At 39.6% G+C, this 18,841-nt stretch overlaps 1 protein-coding gene across 1 annotated transcript in view; it reads left to right on the top strand.

Moving 5' to 3' along the window:
- The window catches only part of LOC139745168 (UV radiation resistance-associated gene protein-like), a 30,274-nt gene extending 20,389 nt beyond the window's left edge, over positions 1-9,885 (top strand). The window contains exons 9-14 of the mRNA XM_071655578.1: positions 701-827; positions 1,971-2,055; positions 2,819-2,973; positions 6,971-7,136; positions 7,764-7,934; positions 8,835-9,885. Coding sequence (XP_071511679.1) covers positions 701-827; positions 1,971-2,055; positions 2,819-2,973; positions 6,971-7,136; positions 7,764-7,934; positions 8,835-9,885 — 1,755 coding nt within the window. The remainder of the gene's footprint in view (positions 1-700; positions 828-1,970; positions 2,056-2,818; positions 2,974-6,970; positions 7,137-7,763; positions 7,935-8,834) is intronic.
- Positions 9,886-18,841: the final 8,956 nt, after the last annotated feature.

Genomic DNA, 18,841 nt, shown 5'->3' with positions numbered 1-18,841 from the left:
AGGAATGTTCAAAACATGAATCCCCACCTCAACCAGTACTGTACAGTCCCTTTAAAACCAATTAAGTATATTTTAGATGTATTGATGGTAATTTGTTGGAGACCTAAATACACATGTATTTACTCTATTGTAACAAAACTTCTTTTTAACTATGTTTGTTAAAGTTTTAGTTATTCATTTATTATTCTTTATGGTACCACCCTCAATTGATTAAGAATAGCATTTCTGTTGAAGTATTTAAAAAGTAGCCTCAAGCAGTATTTGTTTAATTTGTCCTACAATAATTGCTGTACTGTTATCTTGTTATATACTGCACCATTTCACTTCTGGTTCTTTTGTACATGTACAGTAAATTATGAAATCATATTTTGCACAAGTTGTGCCTTGTGTATTTAATTATTTGATGGATTTTGTGCCTTTATAAACTTTGCATATTATTATTATTATCATTATTATTATTATTATTATTATTGTTGTTATTATTACTATTATTATTATCATTATTATTGCTGTATGATGATGATAATAATGATGGTGATGGTGATGATGATTTTTATTATCATTATCATTATTATAACTATGTTGTATTATAATTATTTCACTTGCAAATTTTGTAAGACTGGGCCCTGGGTACAGCATGTTGTTTGAGGTGTAACACTTTCTTTCTCTCTCTCCACTGCACCATTCTCTGCCCTGGCAGTGCTCCCAGAAGGAAGCCCTGGAGCTGAGGTTGGCCCTCCTCCGGGAAGAGGTGGAGATGCAACGGAAGAAGCTGGAGAAAGAGAGGGGGGAGTCACAGCGGAAGAGACAAGGCATAGATGAGAAGAGTAAGCATCATTCTCTAGCGGGGAAAGAAGGCCAGATACTGTAAAAGTAGAAATTTTTGTGGTGTTGAAATTTTTGCGCATTTCGCGCAACCAGAAACTAGCATGAAAATAAGATCACGTTAATATTTTTGCTTGTCGTATGTTCCAGTAGTTATCCTGATTCTGTGAAATTAGAAACACACGAAACTCATCCTTCATACCCGGCCGAGCGTGAAAAAAATAACCACTTTTACAGTATGCATGTCACTTGAGGAGATGAAGGAGTATGTAGTAGAAGACATCACCAAAAGTTTGAGGAAGATCGGACAATCCGTTCATTAACTAGGAATTTTTTAAAAAGTTTTTGTGCAGCCATTGCTGGATAAGAAGACTACAACACTTTTTGACACCATGTACAGACAATGATCTAAAGAAAATATAAAGGTAATTCAACATATTTTAACTCTACAATTTCAGTTTAAGTTTGATATTACTCCTGCATTATTTCATGAAAATCATACATAATGGCACAAGTACAGTGCATTTTGAACAAAAATGTACATGATAATTTCACAGTATAATATTCACAATAATCCATAAAATATTTCAACAAATACACTACAATCAAAGAAATAAGCAGTGCACTTTATTGCAGTTGTAGAGGGAGAAAAAAATAAAGGAGTCTTCCATCTTAAGCAAATGCTTAATAGTGATGGGTGCCTTAGAATGAAAAAAGACAAAACGAACATACACTAATCTTACTCTTCTAGCATAATGAAAGAGCACTTGACTTACATTGTACTTCATTCAGAAAGCAGGGGAATGATATTACCCTGAATGTATATCGTCGCTTCGGTGACAAGACCTCGTATCTACAAAATGTCAAATGTTCAGGAGAGCCAAAAAACGTGGCGGCCAAAGCACAATAGTGAATGGGATAGCCTTTCCTTTGATATGCTGTGGTGGCTTCATTTTTGGAGTAAGACAGTTGGGATTTGGACAGGACATCACTTAACCTATCATTTGATCATTAATACAAAAAAGTCATTTTCACCAAAATTTCAGATACAAGGTCTTGTCACCCAAGCAACGATATATGTCAATAAAAAGTCAAGGTAGTGTGAACTTTTCATTAACAAAAAATAACTGATTTATTTTTTACAGAAGACGAGACAAGATTGAGATGGGAAAGACTTGAAACCAACAGAACTGAACTGGAGGAAGTGAGGAGGCTTGTTGGAGAACAAAAGTGAGAAAAAGAAAAAGATTTGTATGGCAGATTAACTTTTGTTCATACGTTAATGAAAGAACATTATTTTGTGTGCATTTTCTTGTGAGCAGTACATAAAATCAAGTTATATATGTTATATCTTATGTTGAGGATTGTGAAAAAAAAATCACGTGAAGCAGATGTAAGAGAAACAGTAGTAGTAGTAATAGTGGTGATAGTATTAATGGTAGTAGTTGTAGTAGTAATAATGGTTGTAACATTAGTAGTTATTTAAATTTGTTGTAGGGATTGGCAGTGATAGCAGTAGGTGTAAAGGTAGTAGTAGTAATAGTGGTAAGAGTACTACTAGTAGTTGTAGTAGTGGAAGTAAGAATAATATTAGTCGTAGAAGAAGCAGATCATGGGAAACGGTGGTGAGACTGTTGAGCAATTGTTACTTTGAGAGATCACTGAGGTATCATCAAAAGCATGATTTCCTCAGGGACCACTATTTAAAGAGGCTGTTTTGATTTACTTCAGACTTGGATGCAAGCTGTGCTGACTGTAACATTTGCTGAAAATTCATTGAGAAATCCTGTCTAAAGATCAAGAAGACTATATAGTTCTCAACTGGAAGATCGTTGAGAGATTAGTCTATTTGTCGGATACCCAATGGTCTCTCAACACTCTTGCATATATGTGGAAAGGGGACAGAAGATATAATGACCGTAACAGACAGGAGGATATTGAATAATTCTTGCCTTAAACTTGTTTCAACTTATCCTTTTTTTGCCATCATCAGAGAAGCGGAGAAGCAGATCGTTTTGCAGTACACGGGGAGGAAGGCGACGCTGGTGAACGAACTTTCGTACATCTATCCCATCGTGCCGCGCCCCAACAATGTCGTCGTCATCTGCAACGCGCACCTCCCCAACGCAGAAAGCAACATGCCGTCTAGTGAGTTTGTTCTTTCATTTGTGGTCGAAAAAATAGTGTGTCTTGTGCAGGCAAGGCCAAATAGTCTCATACATTTGCCTCTTGTTGGCAATAGATATGCGAAAAGCATACATCACATTTTTGGTGAAAAGCATGCCAGTTTCTTGTAAATGAAAAAGTAAAGATTATTTGATTTTCCACTACTACAACAAAGTGGAATTTTTTTTTCACGGTGTGGAAATGTCCACGTATTTTGCACTACCAGAAACGAGCACCAGAAAAAAAGCACACAACCATTTTTATGCCTCCGCAACGAAGTGGCCGGAGGCATTATGTTTTCGGGTCGTCCGTCCGTCCGTCCGTCCGTCCGTCCGTCCCGTTTTGTTTTTGTCGATATCTCAAGAACCGTGTGGTGGTTTTACATCAAACTTGGTATGAGGGTATATCCTTGGGGGTGTCACGTGAGTGACTTTTTTTTTTTCTTTGCTACTCTGACACCAAAATAATGGAAATTCAAACTGTTCGTATACAGTTATGTTCGAGTTTAATCTTTCAAATCTTTGCAGCTTTCTCGTTCATAACAATACATTGAGCATAAAATATAATATGAAACAAATCACAAATACATAACTTAGGTTGTCTTGGATGACCTGAACTGGTGATCCCCTCAGCTTGGCTCAGTCGTCATCGATGTCCGATACCCTCGTCGTCGACCTCGGCACAGTCGCTTGGCTTGTCTCTTGGAAGCACCCCTTGACTTGGCCACTCAGCTAGACGCTACCCTATCGGCGGTCCTTTCAGCTCCTCGGCCTTCACTAGTCCCTGCTACCACGCAGACTCATGCCTTGATCTGCGATGCCCGAGCTCAAACGACGGCAAGCAGGCAAATGGAGATTGAGCTCCGTTCCAAAGTTCGGATCATAACTGTCCGAGTTCAGTTTTATCGGCAGCTGGAGCTCGCATCTCACCGACGTAGAGAAACCCCCAGAAGAACGACTGCTGCCTAAGCGGAGATCTATGCTGGATGGCTGATCAAAGTATTTCTCCTCGATCCTCTACATTACTGAGCTTTTTATTAGCTTCCCTAACCATAGAGATTAACACTAAAGTCCCTTACACTCCCATACACTTGCTTTTTCATGCCTTTTCTACACAAAAAGGATCATCCAATCATCATGCTTAAATATAGCCCTATTGAAACTCTGACACAATATGTCTAGCCATCGTCTAGACTGCTGTTACATAACATCTTTACTCATGAACTTGTGAACAATAAACTACAACCAACACCCTAGTGACACTGACATAGCCGAGTCTCAACTGAGCTAGAGAACATTCCTAGCCACCACCTGGATGGGAGCTATTACATAACACCTCTATTCACTCAATTTCTATAGTCTGAATTAATACATAATATTGCAAACCGGGGATGCTGTTGCCATGCTATTTCTTTAACTTTTGCTTTGTCTCATTTCATGTGACTGCCCTGTCTGACTTTGACTGATCTAGACATGCTGTTGCTATGCCAGTTTATTCTTTTACTTTTACTTTGTCTCATTTAATATGAATTTCCAGACAGTCACTTTCTTGCAGTTTGACCTAATGACTTTCTAGGACAGCTTTAAAGCTCTAAATCTTTTACAAACTCAAACAAATTCGATTTCACTTCACTGGCAAAATCAAAGATAAATTTCTCTCCTGACAGGGGGATAATACTTTGTGTGGATTTTAGGGTCACAGGGTCAAAGGTCAAAGGTCACAGGTTATTTTGTGAAAAAAAAAATTGAAATTTCATGTTTTTCTCTGATATCTCGCAAATGGTTCAAGGTATCTTCATGGAACTTAGTATATATGTGACCCGCTACAACAAAATGGTCCTAAAGTCGCGCACGGTCGAAGCCGTGAAAATCGAGTTTGAAGTTAGAGCATCAAAATTGGTCAAAACTTACGATTTTCTGAACTTGACATATCATTAGAGTCTGACATGTCTTCTATCATCTGTCGAAATTTTGAAGCAAAATGATGAAAGGAAAGACCAAAAAATAGCTTTTTTCTGGGCCATGTTTTTTTGGCGTTTCAACGAAGCAGAAACTGGTTCGAACATTTGGATTGAACGCCACACATAGGCTCCGCCCCTAACAACGACCAGAGTGATCTCATTGGTCAGTTTGCTGCTTGCCGCTAACCGAAGCGTGAAGCTCGCACACTGCCCAGTCGACTGGTGCGTGTGGGCGGGTTGCGCTATGCCTAGCCGCTTCTCCTGACATCCTGGTCACTGATTGGTCGGTGAGGAGACCGCGGACGCTGTGTTTGAATGAGCATTTCGGGGGTTGGTAGGGCTTAGCTTCTATTGTCCGGAGGTGAATACTGACTTGCGTGTCTCTTGATTGTGATTGCGTTGCAAGGAGAACTTTTAGGGCGCTTTTCTCGAAACAGTGATTTCCCAGACGTCTTGACATGCTCTCTTTTAAAAATCGATATCTCCGCAGCCGATTATTTTTATGAGACGTGTTATATATCAATTTAAAGCAGAAAGATTAGGGAATTGTGTCATGCAATTTTCAAATAATCGACCTCGCCCGACTTTAGGATCATTTTGTTGTAGCGGGTCACATATGCTTGTACCGATGGGCAGTGATTATCTAGGGAAGTTGGGGGTCATGGGTCAAGGGGTCAAAGGTCAAGGTCAACTCCTCAAAATATCACTACTTTCCTTATATTTATGCAATGAATGAAGGTTGTTTTTTTTTTTTACTTGATGTATACATGTATTACCCAATATATATTCTGTGGGAAGTTTCTTGCCAAAAGGTCAAAGGTCAAGTGAAAGTGCTGAATTGCACTTTTTCCTCCATATCTCAAAAGTAACTCAAGGTATCGTCATGAAACGTACATATTTATGCATGTTCAACCTAACAGTGATTCTCTTTGGAACTGTGAGGTCAAAGGTTAAAGGCCAGGTTTAGATAATGCTACTTTCCCATTTGATTCTGAAATTATACTTTTTCTCAATACCTTGAAAAATTACTCAATGCATAAACTTATAAAAGGGTCTAAAGTCAAATAAAAATCATCAGTTCCCCAAATACCTGCACTCTGACATTTTAATCATTCATCCAATTGAACCTAGTTCTAGGAAAGTGAACATTCAGCACATTTGTGTCAAACCTGTCATTTTAATATTTTGCCAATTGTGTGAAACTGTCATCACACATTGTCAAGACATTGTACTATAGACCTATTAGGAGAACCATGCATTATGGCGGAGGCATATCAGTCGCCGTAGCGATATATCTAGTTTGTGCATGTTATATGTAACAATATTGATGTTTTGATTCCGCAGAATTAAGAATGCACAGAATTCATCCTATTCATCCATTCGTGAAAAATTGAGCAGTAAAGATGTTGTTCAGTTATAAGTCAGTGGTATATAAAGTATTTTATACTCTTGTCTGTGATTATTCCAACTTCCCTTGAACACTGATTCTGTTCTTTTTTGGTTTGTAAATACATGAATTGGCAGTAAATGCACCAGTAACTTGATTACTTTTTGAGTGTCACACCTGATAGATTTTACATCTTTGAATGTGTACGCTATTAATTTCATGATCTTGACTTTGTTAATGGTTCATGATTAGCTCTATGAGTTCAGAGCGAAAATGTGTAAAGATGATGCTAGCCATCATTTATTTACTGTACTGTAAAAGTGGACATTTTTGCTCAGTCAGGTAAAGCGAATTTCGTAGATGTTTAATTTTGTAGAATAAAAAGGTACAATATTACATACTTCAAGCAGAAGTATTTCCACACTTTTATTTTTGTGCTTTTTTTTTTTTGTCGCTAGAAGTGCGTGAAAATTTCCACAAAGCATAATTTCCACTTTTGCAGTATCAGGAATTTACTGCCTGCATCTGCCAAAGTGACTGTATGAGATATTTTTGGATGAGTCTGACTTGATTGAAGCAATGCATGATACTGACATCATCTGCCTCCATTGCTCTGATCATTAATTTTCCAGGCAAAGATGACCCCACCGTGCCGACGGCCCTGGGACACACCAGTCATCTCGTCCTCATGATATCAAAGTTCCTACAGATACCTCTCCGCTACCCCATCAATTACAACGGATCACGGTCAACCATCCACGATCACATCACTGACTCGCTCGCAGACAAGGATAGAGAGTGAGTGTAGTTTACAGTCTTAAAGGCATAATTTACCATTTGCACAGGAAACAAAAACCCTGCATAAATGCTTTAAGATAGTTCTAGAATACGCGTTAGGGATAGTAACAGCCACTGTAAAAATTTGAATCCTCATAATCGATGTTGAGTATTTTTAAATACACAAAATGTGAACATTGATTATAATAAAAAATGTTTCCAGACTAAACTGTCTACAGATATGGTTTCTTGAGAAAAACATTGATATCTCCTTATAGTTTATAAACTATAGGCTTGATTGCAAAAATTTCATATGGTAGGATGTTTTGTGATACAACAGACCTACACATATGCATCAAATGTGATATCTTGAAATTTTTTTAAATCACTGCTCCCAAAGGTAAACAGGACCTTTAAGTAAATTTTTTCATCTCTTCATTCACTTTGAAGATTTTAATTTTTTTACTTCAATTTTTGTAGTAAGAATTTTATTGATACTTTGTGTCTGCTGCAATGCTAACTATTTTTAGTGTTCTCTTTTAATATTGTCTAACGCTGAAAGCTTGGTGAGAATTGCAATTGCTTGAAAGAGAAAAACATGGCAGAGTTAGAGAAAGAAGACACTTATGTGCATTTTCACTTCTGCAGCTTTCCGCTGTACACCCGGGGCAAGGAAAAGTTCCACTTTAACTACGCCGTGTACCTCCTGAATCGCAACATTGCGCAGCTGAGATTCGTTCTGGGGCTGCCCACCACCGACCTCAGAGCCACGCTGCCGAACTTGCAGAGCCTGCTGGAGCTCAAGTGGGGCATCAAAGTGTAAGTCTGCCATGTTTACCAAGACTCTCAGTCTCAAGATATTTGCTTTAGTAGTGCATAATTGCGGTTGGGGCAATGTGTGGATTGAAATTATCAAGATCCATCTTGTGGTATTTTCCTGTTTTTGATTGGAGCAGAGGAGTGGTTTGGTTGATTGTGGTAGTTATATCTTTGCCCAGTTGAAATTAAAATGTAGTAAAATTCTGGGTGCAAAGCAAATTGAGAGCTGCTCAGCAACCACTTCCCACAGAGTTGCCAATTTTGTCGTACTCTCTGAACTTGTCGGTTCATAACTTCATTTGTGTGTCTGATTTTTTCCCCAAAATTATCAACATATCTCGTGTCCCTCTCCCTGATTTTGTTTGTTTTTGTGCAAAGCAACATGATATCAGGATAGACTTTCCTTTTAAAATGAAGAGTTGTTTTCTTTCAACATATTGTTTTTTATAACCCTTTTGGAGTATGAGAAGTGACAAGACAGGTTAACCCATTGAGGACAAGCCGATTTTGCTATAACATGAATTTCCAATTCCCTGAGTGTACTCGGGACTAGTCTTCAATGGGTTAAGATGGCAAGATATAAACCAATTGATCGTAGTAAAGTGTATAACAAAGACAGATGTACAGTTTGGTGCAGCATGACAACATGTTCAAGCACAAATACGGTAGAGTGTTGAAAAGGATGTTTATGCTCTTTACAAGTTAAATCTAAACACTAAGATAATGATGAGGATGACAAGAATAATGGTGATGGAGGTGATGATGATGAAATCATATTGATGATGGTGATGGTTGTAAACATCACAGTTGTCATTTTCATCATTGTCATCATCATCATCATCAAGGGTATAGACATGCCAGTTTGAATTATTATTTTTTATCCTTTGTATGTTCCTTTAGTAATCTTGCAGCAGCTGCTGGACCAGGAGCTCAGGCAGAAAAGACCGGTTCCCCAAAGAGTCGTTCCAGTGTCGGGGTCCAGGCCTCGATAGCCGGTCCATACATGTCACCGAATCCGCCAAATTACACCTCATCACCGGGAGTGGATGCGGGGATGCTGGGAGAGAACATACCCAATAGCCCTCCCCCTCCCTATCACATTTCACAGGCAGCACAGGGTAGGAACGTCAATGCAGCAGCCCCTCCCTCCAGGGGGAGGGAGCAGGAGACGGGGCAGGAGTCTCCCATCCAAGGTCGCCATGGCAACAGCATCCAGGGGAATGGCAGCTTGAGAGATAGTAGAGTGGTGGTAGTTGAAAGCAATGAGGGACCCGTCGCCAGCAGTGTTCATCCTGTTGCTAATGGCAACCTTGTAGAACGGGACGCAGGACACAAGGATGCGGCAAATCACCAACGGACTGCTAGGAGAAATTCCTTGCCAAATGAGATACATGTAGATAGTGGTGAAGAGGATAGCAGTGAGGTGAGAGAAGTGGCGGACATTGGGATCAGTCAACCCAACTATAACTCTGGTGACGCACTCTCGCAGGACAGCCTCGACTTGGACTCCACCCATATAGGTAAAGGCTTGCCTCAGAATTCGAGCGTAACGCAAGGGGTGCAGAGTGAGCAGAGTTTGCCAGGGCGTGGCAGCGAGAGGGGGACAAGTGACACCCCACGCAGTGAGGGGGCGGAGCCTTCAGTGGGTGTGCCTCACAACCAGTCCAACTCCAATTCGTCTCTCCAGCACGGCGAGAGGTCTGCAGCAGGAAGACATTCCAACCGACCTGCAGCTTCCGCTCGCAGCGACCCTGCCGGTGCCCAGGTCTGTGCAGATCCTCTAGGGGTCGTGGATATCGAAGTGCCCTTCATGGCCGTGGATCGCATCTTCCATTTTGACGACATCAGCACACGGGCCGAGGCTCTCACCAATCCGGGCAGCTTCTCCAGTTTCAAGTCGGGCGGCAACTCCATGTCTGTGAGCAAAACAAGAAGTGTCTCCAAGAGCTAACCCTCTCTGTTTTGGTTGAGCTTTCCACTCTTGAGTATTTTCATGTCGTTTTCCAATGTTATTCATGTTGAACAAATGCGCTATTGAACTCAACCTCAAACTTTTATTGAGAATGTGCTTCTTTATAAACTTTTTATGCCTCCGCAACGAAGTGGCCGGAGGCATTATGTTTTCGGGTCGTCCGTCCGTCCGTCCGTCCGTCCGTACGTCCGTACGTCCGTCCGTACGTCCGTCCGTACGTCCGTCCGTACGTCCGTCCGTCCCGTTTTGTTTTTGTCAATATCTCAAGAACCGTGTGGTGGTTTTACATCAAACTTGGTATGAGGGTATATCCTTGGGGGATAATACTTTGTGTAGATTTTAGGGTCAGAGGGTCAAAGGTCAAAGGTCACAGGTTATTTTGTGAAAAAAAATTGAAATTTCATGTTTTTCTCCATATCTCGCAAATGGTTCAAGGTATCTTCATGGAACTTAGTATATATACTTGTACTGATGGGCAGTGATTATCTAGGGAAGTTGGGGGTCATGGGTCAAAGGTCATGGGGGTCAAAGGTCAAGGTCAACTCCTCAAAATATCACTACTTTCCTTATATTTATGCAATGAATGAAGGTTTTTTTTTTAACTTGATGTATACATGTCTTACCCAATATATATTCTGTGGGAAGTTTCTTGCCAAAAGGTCAAAGGTCAAAAGGTCAAAGGTCAAGTGAAAGTGCTGAATTGCACTTTTTCCTCCATATACCTCCAATACCTTGAAAAATTACTCAATGCATAAACTTATAAAAGGGTCAAAAGTCAAGTAAAAGTCATCAGTTCCCCAAATACCTGCACTCTGACATTTTAATCATTCATCCAATTGAACCTAGTTCTAGGAAAGTGAACATTCAGCACATTTGTGTCAAACCTGTCATTTTAATATTTTGCCAATTGTTTGAAACTGTCATCACACATTGTCAAGACATTGTACTATAGACCTATTAGGAGAACCATGCATTATGGCGGAGGCATATCAGTCGCCGTAGCGATATATCTAGTTATGAATATGTAATCACTGAATTAGCCATCTCCCAGGCTAACTTCCAGAGACAGGATTGTATTCTACGTGCTTGATTTTTTCTCACAGCTCATTGGATTTATATTCTCCTGACGGAATTAAAACATGTGGTCATGTATTTGATGAATGAACCAAATCATTCTTGCTGCACAGTCCCTCTTACAAAGTGCAAAAGAAATGAGTTGTTGAGTATCTGTATGTGAATTTAGTGTATTCACAACTATGTGTAATGCTAGCAGGAAGCCAAAAATGGGATAGGTATGGAATTGCACTGTGGATTTACAGTTGCCATCTTAGACATGGCATTCTGATAAACACAGTGTTCGACCATTTGTCACAAAATAGTATAAGATACCAAGAAGCATCATTATTCTGTGAGCTTTATACCCCTTTCATGAACTCAATAATGCGGATATTAATATCCACATCATTTGGTCGTAAAATCGGAGCGGGGGAAGAATTATCCGCTTTCTTTCGACCCTTCTATTATCCGCATAATAGCAGCATCGGGACCAGATTTGGAGTTTGTGAACGCAAATCCAAAGTTATGCGGATAATTGCCGGGATGCGGTGAAAACGTCACCTGTCTTTCCCGCAGGAGAGATGTGTGCAGTCACCATGACGATTATCCGCCTTTTTGATGGGCGCTCGTAAAAATAATGCGGATAATTTTGAGAGTTTGTGAACGCATTTTTTATTGAAATGTCCGCATAATTCTTAGGCGGATAATTGGAGGATGAGTTTATGAAAGGGGTATAAGAGAGATCATGTTCCCTGTCGCTCGAAATGTTGGGTTGTCTTTGCAATATTTTTGGAAATGATTGTGATGCAGACGTACATAGTTCTCTGTCACATGAGTTATCAGATACCAGTCAGCAATTTGACAAGCATGATCACACGATAACGGGGTTGGTTGTATTGTTCTCCCCTTGGCAGAACAGCTTTGCAGTTTTCCTGGTAGTGTTTGTTGTGCATAGGTATGGGTTTGTTTATGATGCTGCAAAAATAGTGAGAGGCATGCATTTCTCTCAAAGTACTCTAGCTAATTTGCAAAATAGTACAAATGATGACTTCTGTTGTCAGAAATCAGTATGGAATGTTCTGAACCCACGGTCTGAAAAGCTATAGGGAGGGGGATAGCCTCCCCAATAGCATTTTTAGCCTTCAGAGGGAACATTGTGTGTGTTCTCCCTCATAATAGTCAACATCTGTATTATAGTGCATTCCGTCTTGGCAGAGAAGTAGCATAACCCACCCTCTCCATCCAGCAGTGAATCTAACAGTGATATCTTCCTGAAATTCCTCTTTAAGATGCTGAGAAATTTCAAAACTTTGGGCCACAAACTTTCCTCTTTTGATGATCTCTGCAGGGATTACATATATATATCCACATTTGACTTGGAGGCACAACAACATCATCAACAACAACAACAACAACAACAACAACAACAACAACAACAACAACAACCACCACCATCATCATCATCAACAACAACAACCAACAACAATAACAAAAACAACAACCAACAACTAACAACCTACAAACAGGAAAAAAAAAAATGGAGGGCATTATGGCATAGTAGATAAGATCACAGACTCTCACATGGAGGTTCAGAGGTCAAGTGCTTGGCCATGCCCTTGGACAAGATGTTCCTCTCGATTCAGTCGTACAAAATGTATACGGTACTGTAAAAGTGGAAATTTTCGCGGTGTTCAAATTTTCGCGCATTTCGCGCAACCAGAAACTAGCGCGAAAATAAAAGCACGCGAATATTTTTGCTTGCCATATGTGCCTGTGCGTGATGTCTTGATTCCGCGGAATTAAAAACACGCGAAACTCTTCCGACCCGGCCAAGCGCGAAAAATTAGTCACGCGAAAATATCCACTTTTACAGTATGTAACTTGGTAACTGGTGATGCTGGAGTGATGAAGATTGCAGGTCCCTCTGGAAGAACATTGGTAACACTGCAGAGGCTACCTTGGGGAAATAAGACCATACTATTGTCATCATAATCAACCCAACCCAGTGTACCCTGCTATTGCACAAAGTTGTGAATACATTGAATCATATCTTTTGTATCGACCCTTTTACAATGTAATGTGCCTAGGATGCTTACTAATATACCGTGATGTAGTTGTCGAGCACCTTGTAGTCTTACCTCACAAATTCATATGATACATCACTTAGGCTTTCATATACAAAGTGTGAGGCATAGTATCTGTGTATCCCAAGGCACTTCAGCTCTTTAGAAATAAAGAGCTGCAGTTTATTGTAGGTTTGATATCACTAGGATGTCTTGACCACATATCTAACAAATAAGGGGACCAGATGATATGTGTTTGTTCATGTGTAACCATCTTAACTATAAACTTAAAATTTTATGTGGTGTAAGACTTTTTTTTTGTTGTCATTATGCCATGGCATTTGCAATTGACATGAGACAGTGCAATATTTTGTTAAATGATTAGATAAATACAAGTTGGTTAAGATGTGTTGAATATGATTATGTCAGAGTATTATTTTCTTCCCAGCATATACAAATTAGCATCTCTAGCCTTTGAATCTGTAGTGAATTACATTGATATAGCTCTCTTCATTCTGTGTTGACTCTGTGACATACTCAGCTCTGCTTGGCCTGGAACAGTGACGTACAATGCCTGTCCTATAAATGTGGAAACTGTTTGAGCACCTCTAAAAAGTATTAAATCATACTGTACAATGAGAAATGGGCAAGAAGCCCTCGTTTGGCTCTGTTTCGTAACTCTGCAGCTAAATTACTCCACACTCTTACTGTGTCTGTTCAATTATAATTGTTTTCTGTTAGCGTAGCTATTTCAAAAATGGTCTGAGATGGTGTTCACACAAAGAACGTGATTGTTAAGATGTTTCTATATAATTGTGGTTCATGCCAATGCAAGTCAATGTTTGTGTGTGTATGTCTGCAATGCAAATGAGAATCTCATTTCCCCCCAAAACACTTTTCAAATCAATTGGCCAATCAGCATCCACATGTGTTCTTCCTGCAGGTTTGGCTAGATTGTGGTTGAGGTTTGTAATCTGGACAGTTGTAGATGATCAAGAAAGTGGAAACTAAGGGTGCATTCGAGCACTCAAAGCGAACCAAGGTGAACTGAACTAAAGGGTATCATACTGAACTGTTCCAGATTTGGAGCGTTCAAGTGTTCTGTTGAGAAGGTGTATCTCATGAGTTGTTTTTAGAGGGGGTCACACATTTTTTAGCAAGAGGGTCATTCATCTGGCACACTGTAACTCTTTATGTGCCATGTTCGCACGTCCCACTCAGTCGACGGCGTGCCAACTTCGCATATTCCGCTCAAACGCACTAATCCGCTTAAACCGATCGATAAATTGCCTAATCCCGCGGTACAATGAAAGCTTTTCTCGCACTTTTGTTCCTTTTACATACAGCTTGCATTCTTTGTGGTGATTGACTATCAAGCGGTGTTCCTAACTAAATTTGCGTGTAAATTCTAAGTTTCTCTCATGGTTTCATGTGCAAAAGTCGTGTCTTTACAGTAATGTAGCAACTGGTCATTAAAAAAATAAATATAAATAGATCTGTCATACAATTTATATCAAAGCAAAGCTTGGCATTCCTCTTCAACTTTGCTCACTATTATGTCCCGCTTAACAGAAATTTGTAGAAGTTATATAGATCGGAAAAACAGAATTCTTTCTCAAAGCATGACTACCTTCGTGTCTCAGAATAACGTGGCACACAGGGGGTTTCAACCATGACAAATAAAGAGTTAACTACTTACAGATGTCCCGGACAAAGATAATGAATTCTTTGCATTATGACGGATGTGCATGTTTCACACATTTTTCACATGCGAACTTTTGGTACGCTTTTTGTACCCTTTCAGAGCACATCTGGAAGTGGTCCACTTTTGGCTGGGTTCAGTATGGTACGGTACACTTTAGGAGCGTGTGAGCGCTCCTCTGGCGGCACAGGTACGGTACGGTAAAGTTCACTGTAGGATAGCGCTCGAACGCATCCTAATTTGACCCCATATTCATGTGTGACCTTGGCCGAATCTGTCCACATGGGATCTTACATGTAGGTATGCCCAGGGTGGATGCGAGTTGATTGACGAGCCACACTGTTTGCTGTGCAGCTGTTGCATGGAATATTATCTGCCGTCACCTGCCAGCTAGGAGACCCGTTTCTGTGTGTCTACATTGAATATGTTTTTAGAAATTAATGTGTGTCAGGTACGCATAATCTTGAAATAGGTCCACGCAGTGTAAAAGCTTTCAAATCATGTCATTGAAACTTGTCTCATTCACATGTGGCCAATAGACGGCTATAGCCTAATAACACTTCAGTTGGAGTCAATGGCCCAAGGTCACAGGCCTTGTGTTCATCTGGTTTTTGTTTCCAGTGTCATAAAGGTGGCTGGTCAGTGAATGTGACCAAAGTTTCAAGATGTACAAATGTTGATCCAGTGCAAGAGGTCATCATTAAATTTAATCAAATTATAGTAAAACTGTATTTGCTGGTATATAGGCTGTTGTTTGTTGTTGGGTTTTTTTCAAGAATGAAGATTGTATAGTCTGGGTGTGGCCTACTGTATATGCAGCGATAGTCAAATTCTGACCATTTCAAACCAGTGAATTGCAGGTATATCTAACTCATATACACATACACGGGACTGTGCATTTTGATCTATATGCTGGAGCAACTCACTGAGATAATCTAGAACGTGATGTGTGTGTTTGGGGTGGGGTGTGAAAGCTGAAGGTCTAATTCTTAATTTCCAAACTAAGTGATGGACTGCTAGACTCATATGAAGAAATCTGAGTAGTCAAGGTACAAGGAGTACTTTAAGCTACTGCAAATATTTCATGGGATTTCAGAAAAGGCTGTGAAATTGAAGGTAAAAACATTGTCTCTTTGCGCATGGGCTAAATGGGAAGGCCCAAGCTCTCTTTCTGTGTGAGTTCTGTACATGAGCACATCACAGGATTTCAAGATTTTGTGTACAAACTACACATGTACATGGCAAGTTATAATGAGGCATGACGTCAGTGCTATGTAAGATTTGGAGGATGACTTATAGGTCCCAATTTAAAGCTCATCCCCGCGCACTGCGGATGAAATTATACTTGATTTACAAAGCTCATAAACAAAGAGTAAAATACTTCACTCAAGAGAAGAATCAACCCAAATCTGAATTTACTTATCTCCACCTCAACCCGCCCTCGAAGTTTAATGCATTGATTGCTAGTAACATGGGGACATTAGGGCATAGTTGGGACTGTGATTTTTTTCCTGTGACTGGAAGTCTGTGCGGGTCATTGCAAATTGATGTGACGGTGAAGTGATGCACTCATTTACAGAATTCAGGTACACAATTCTTGATACTGTACACAAAGCTCAGAAAGCTGTGGTCTTTTTAAACAGTATGTTCCACAGTAAAATCGACCAGAAATTTCTAACAAATTTCTCCTGTTTTTCAATTACCTGTAGAATTTCTTGAACTTGCTCCCAAGTTTCAGAAATGCCCAAACAGCTTTGTGGCATTCAGGTAAGCTTGCAGTATTGCTCACAGGGGGCAATTTTTTTGTCATGTGGGCCATGAAACTTTACTTGCAGATATATGGACAGCATGGCAAATCCTAGACCTTGCTATTAAAACCTGTCATGCATGTACTCTTTCAGATGTGAGTCCAACAATTTTGATATGTGAGTATCCAGGACAGCCCATGCCTTATCCTAAAACATCTTTTTATAGCTTGCCACATCTCTCAGAGATTTTGGGCAAAACCTGTGTATTATCAGTGTATAGAACAGTCACCAGGATTAGATGTCACAGACATTCAGGTCTACTATAATCTATTTGAAATGTACGAGGTAAATGTTAAAACATGACTTTGTCATTAACCCAATATATGAAGCCCTTGCGTAGGTATGTGAAAGTGCAAACAGTTGGAAGCCACAATCTTGATGCTGTCAAATGATTTGTGTCTTGTGCATAATGAAACTTTCGTTAAGCTTGTGTGTCATACCGTTAAATTTGCAGGATGTGCACCCAGTATCATAAATCGTAATGATGCTCTGAAATACATGTATGTGAGAAACGTTTTGACATTTGCAATTGATATAAAATGTTATGGCTATGTGTTCACATTCCACTTTCTATTTCTGCTTCACAGGCTGCAACTTGTCTCTTTGTTTCATGGATAGCTTGTGATAGGTAACAATCCCTTTTTGTTGTTTTTCTTTGGAATAATGGTTTTCTTTACTCTGCGAGGCATTGCATGTCAAATGAACTCAATATTTTAGAAATGAAGATTGTATGCGTGCAATGGTAGAGCCACCATGCCCTTATTTCATGGAAGATAGGAGAAGGTACTGTGAGCCTATCGCTATGTAGCCATATGCTGAACCGGTATCATTTTGTTTTACCATGAAGGAAATTGTGTGATGTCAGAACCATTTTCTCAGAAGAGAGTTCAAGTGGCACACAGGAGTTATACATGTAGCATTTTGGCAATTATTTTCTTAAACCAGGGAGCTTCAATACGGTCAAGATACAGAGAGTAACTCCACTGTCCAAGAGAGTTTTGTGCAGCTGTGAGAGTCAGCTGTACACAAGAGTGGTGCAACTTTTATATTACATGAGTTTTCCCTATCTGCCACATGACAGTTCATTTTCATACCAAGTGGAAGTTAATTTTGCTGGACCTATGTGTATGTGCAATGTGGCTCGTGTTAAGGCCCCAGCGAACAGAAATACACTGTACTGTCATAAAAATTTGTTTTATGATCTTATGCCGCTGCATTTGACAAACGATTTTGAGGAGACTACTCAGAGCAGATAATAGTGTTGATAAAAGTGCTGAATTGAGAGGAATGAAAGTTGGAGAAAATATGCCAAGTTTGATTTTAGCAGGGTGTACTAAGTTCAGATGTTTCGAAATAGAAAAGAAAAATGTATGCTCCAGCAAAAGATGTTGTGGGATGAAAGAAACTAGATTTATTACATGAACTGCACGTCTTCATAAAGATTTTACATCCTTAGAATTGTACTGAAAAAAAAAAATTAAATAGATAAATAAACCTTGTAGTTTTTGATAATTTTCACCCTCCAGCTAGTTGGAATTAACCCTGACCTCAAGAAGAAAAAATTTAGCAGTTCCTGAAAGCATTTGAACAGAGCCATGTGTATGTTAGAGCTCTGGAAGAAGCACATTGCTGTAGTGGTAGTAGAAGTGCTATGAAATGCATCTTGCCAGTTAAGAAGTAGAAGGCGCCAATAAAAACAAATATTGCTATATATATGTATTAAAAAGGGTGACTTATGTCCTTTTGCCTCTACCTGATGAGTAGCCTGCTATAGCACACGTGTCACGTGAAAGAAAGATTCTTCCAGATGGTATGTGGACATCTCCTTTATAGCAATTAACCTTTTCAGTTGAAAGGGAGAGAAGATGTAACCCATCACCATGAAAGCGTGAATAATAAGCTCGCTGAACATTGATTCTCTAATTTAGGTATCCCTCAAGTTTTCGCACTCACTTTGATAAGTCTCTCACTTAAAGCATTCCTGAAGTCTCCACACTGGACAAGTTATCCAGTGTAATTTGCAAAAATTCAATGTAAAACAACTCACTGCAAATTCTGAGATTCCTCAAGAATCAGATGTAGAGAGTTTGAAGAAAAGCGGCCTTAAAGTTTACATACTGAGAAGTGAATTATATCCCAGGCGATAAAGAATTATAGCACTGTGTATTAACCTAAAAAAAACAAAAACAAATTATAAATCACTCCCCAGCAAATCAGTGGGGTTTATATGAAAACCATACCAGAAGTAGGGAGATGTCAAATATCTTATCTGTTCATCATCAAACAATGAGCAATATCAATGATGA

This window comes from Diadema antillarum, unplaced genomic scaffold (genome assembly GCF_040938485.1).
Source record: "Diadema antillarum isolate AM-2024a unplaced genomic scaffold, OU_Dant_1.0 seq00001238_RagTag, whole genome shotgun sequence".
Classification (NCBI taxonomy): Eukaryota; Metazoa; Echinodermata; class Echinoidea; order Diadematoida; family Diadematidae; genus Diadema; species Diadema antillarum.
The sequence above is the reverse complement of the archived record's forward strand: the minus strand, read 5'-3'. Positions and strand labels throughout refer to the sequence as shown.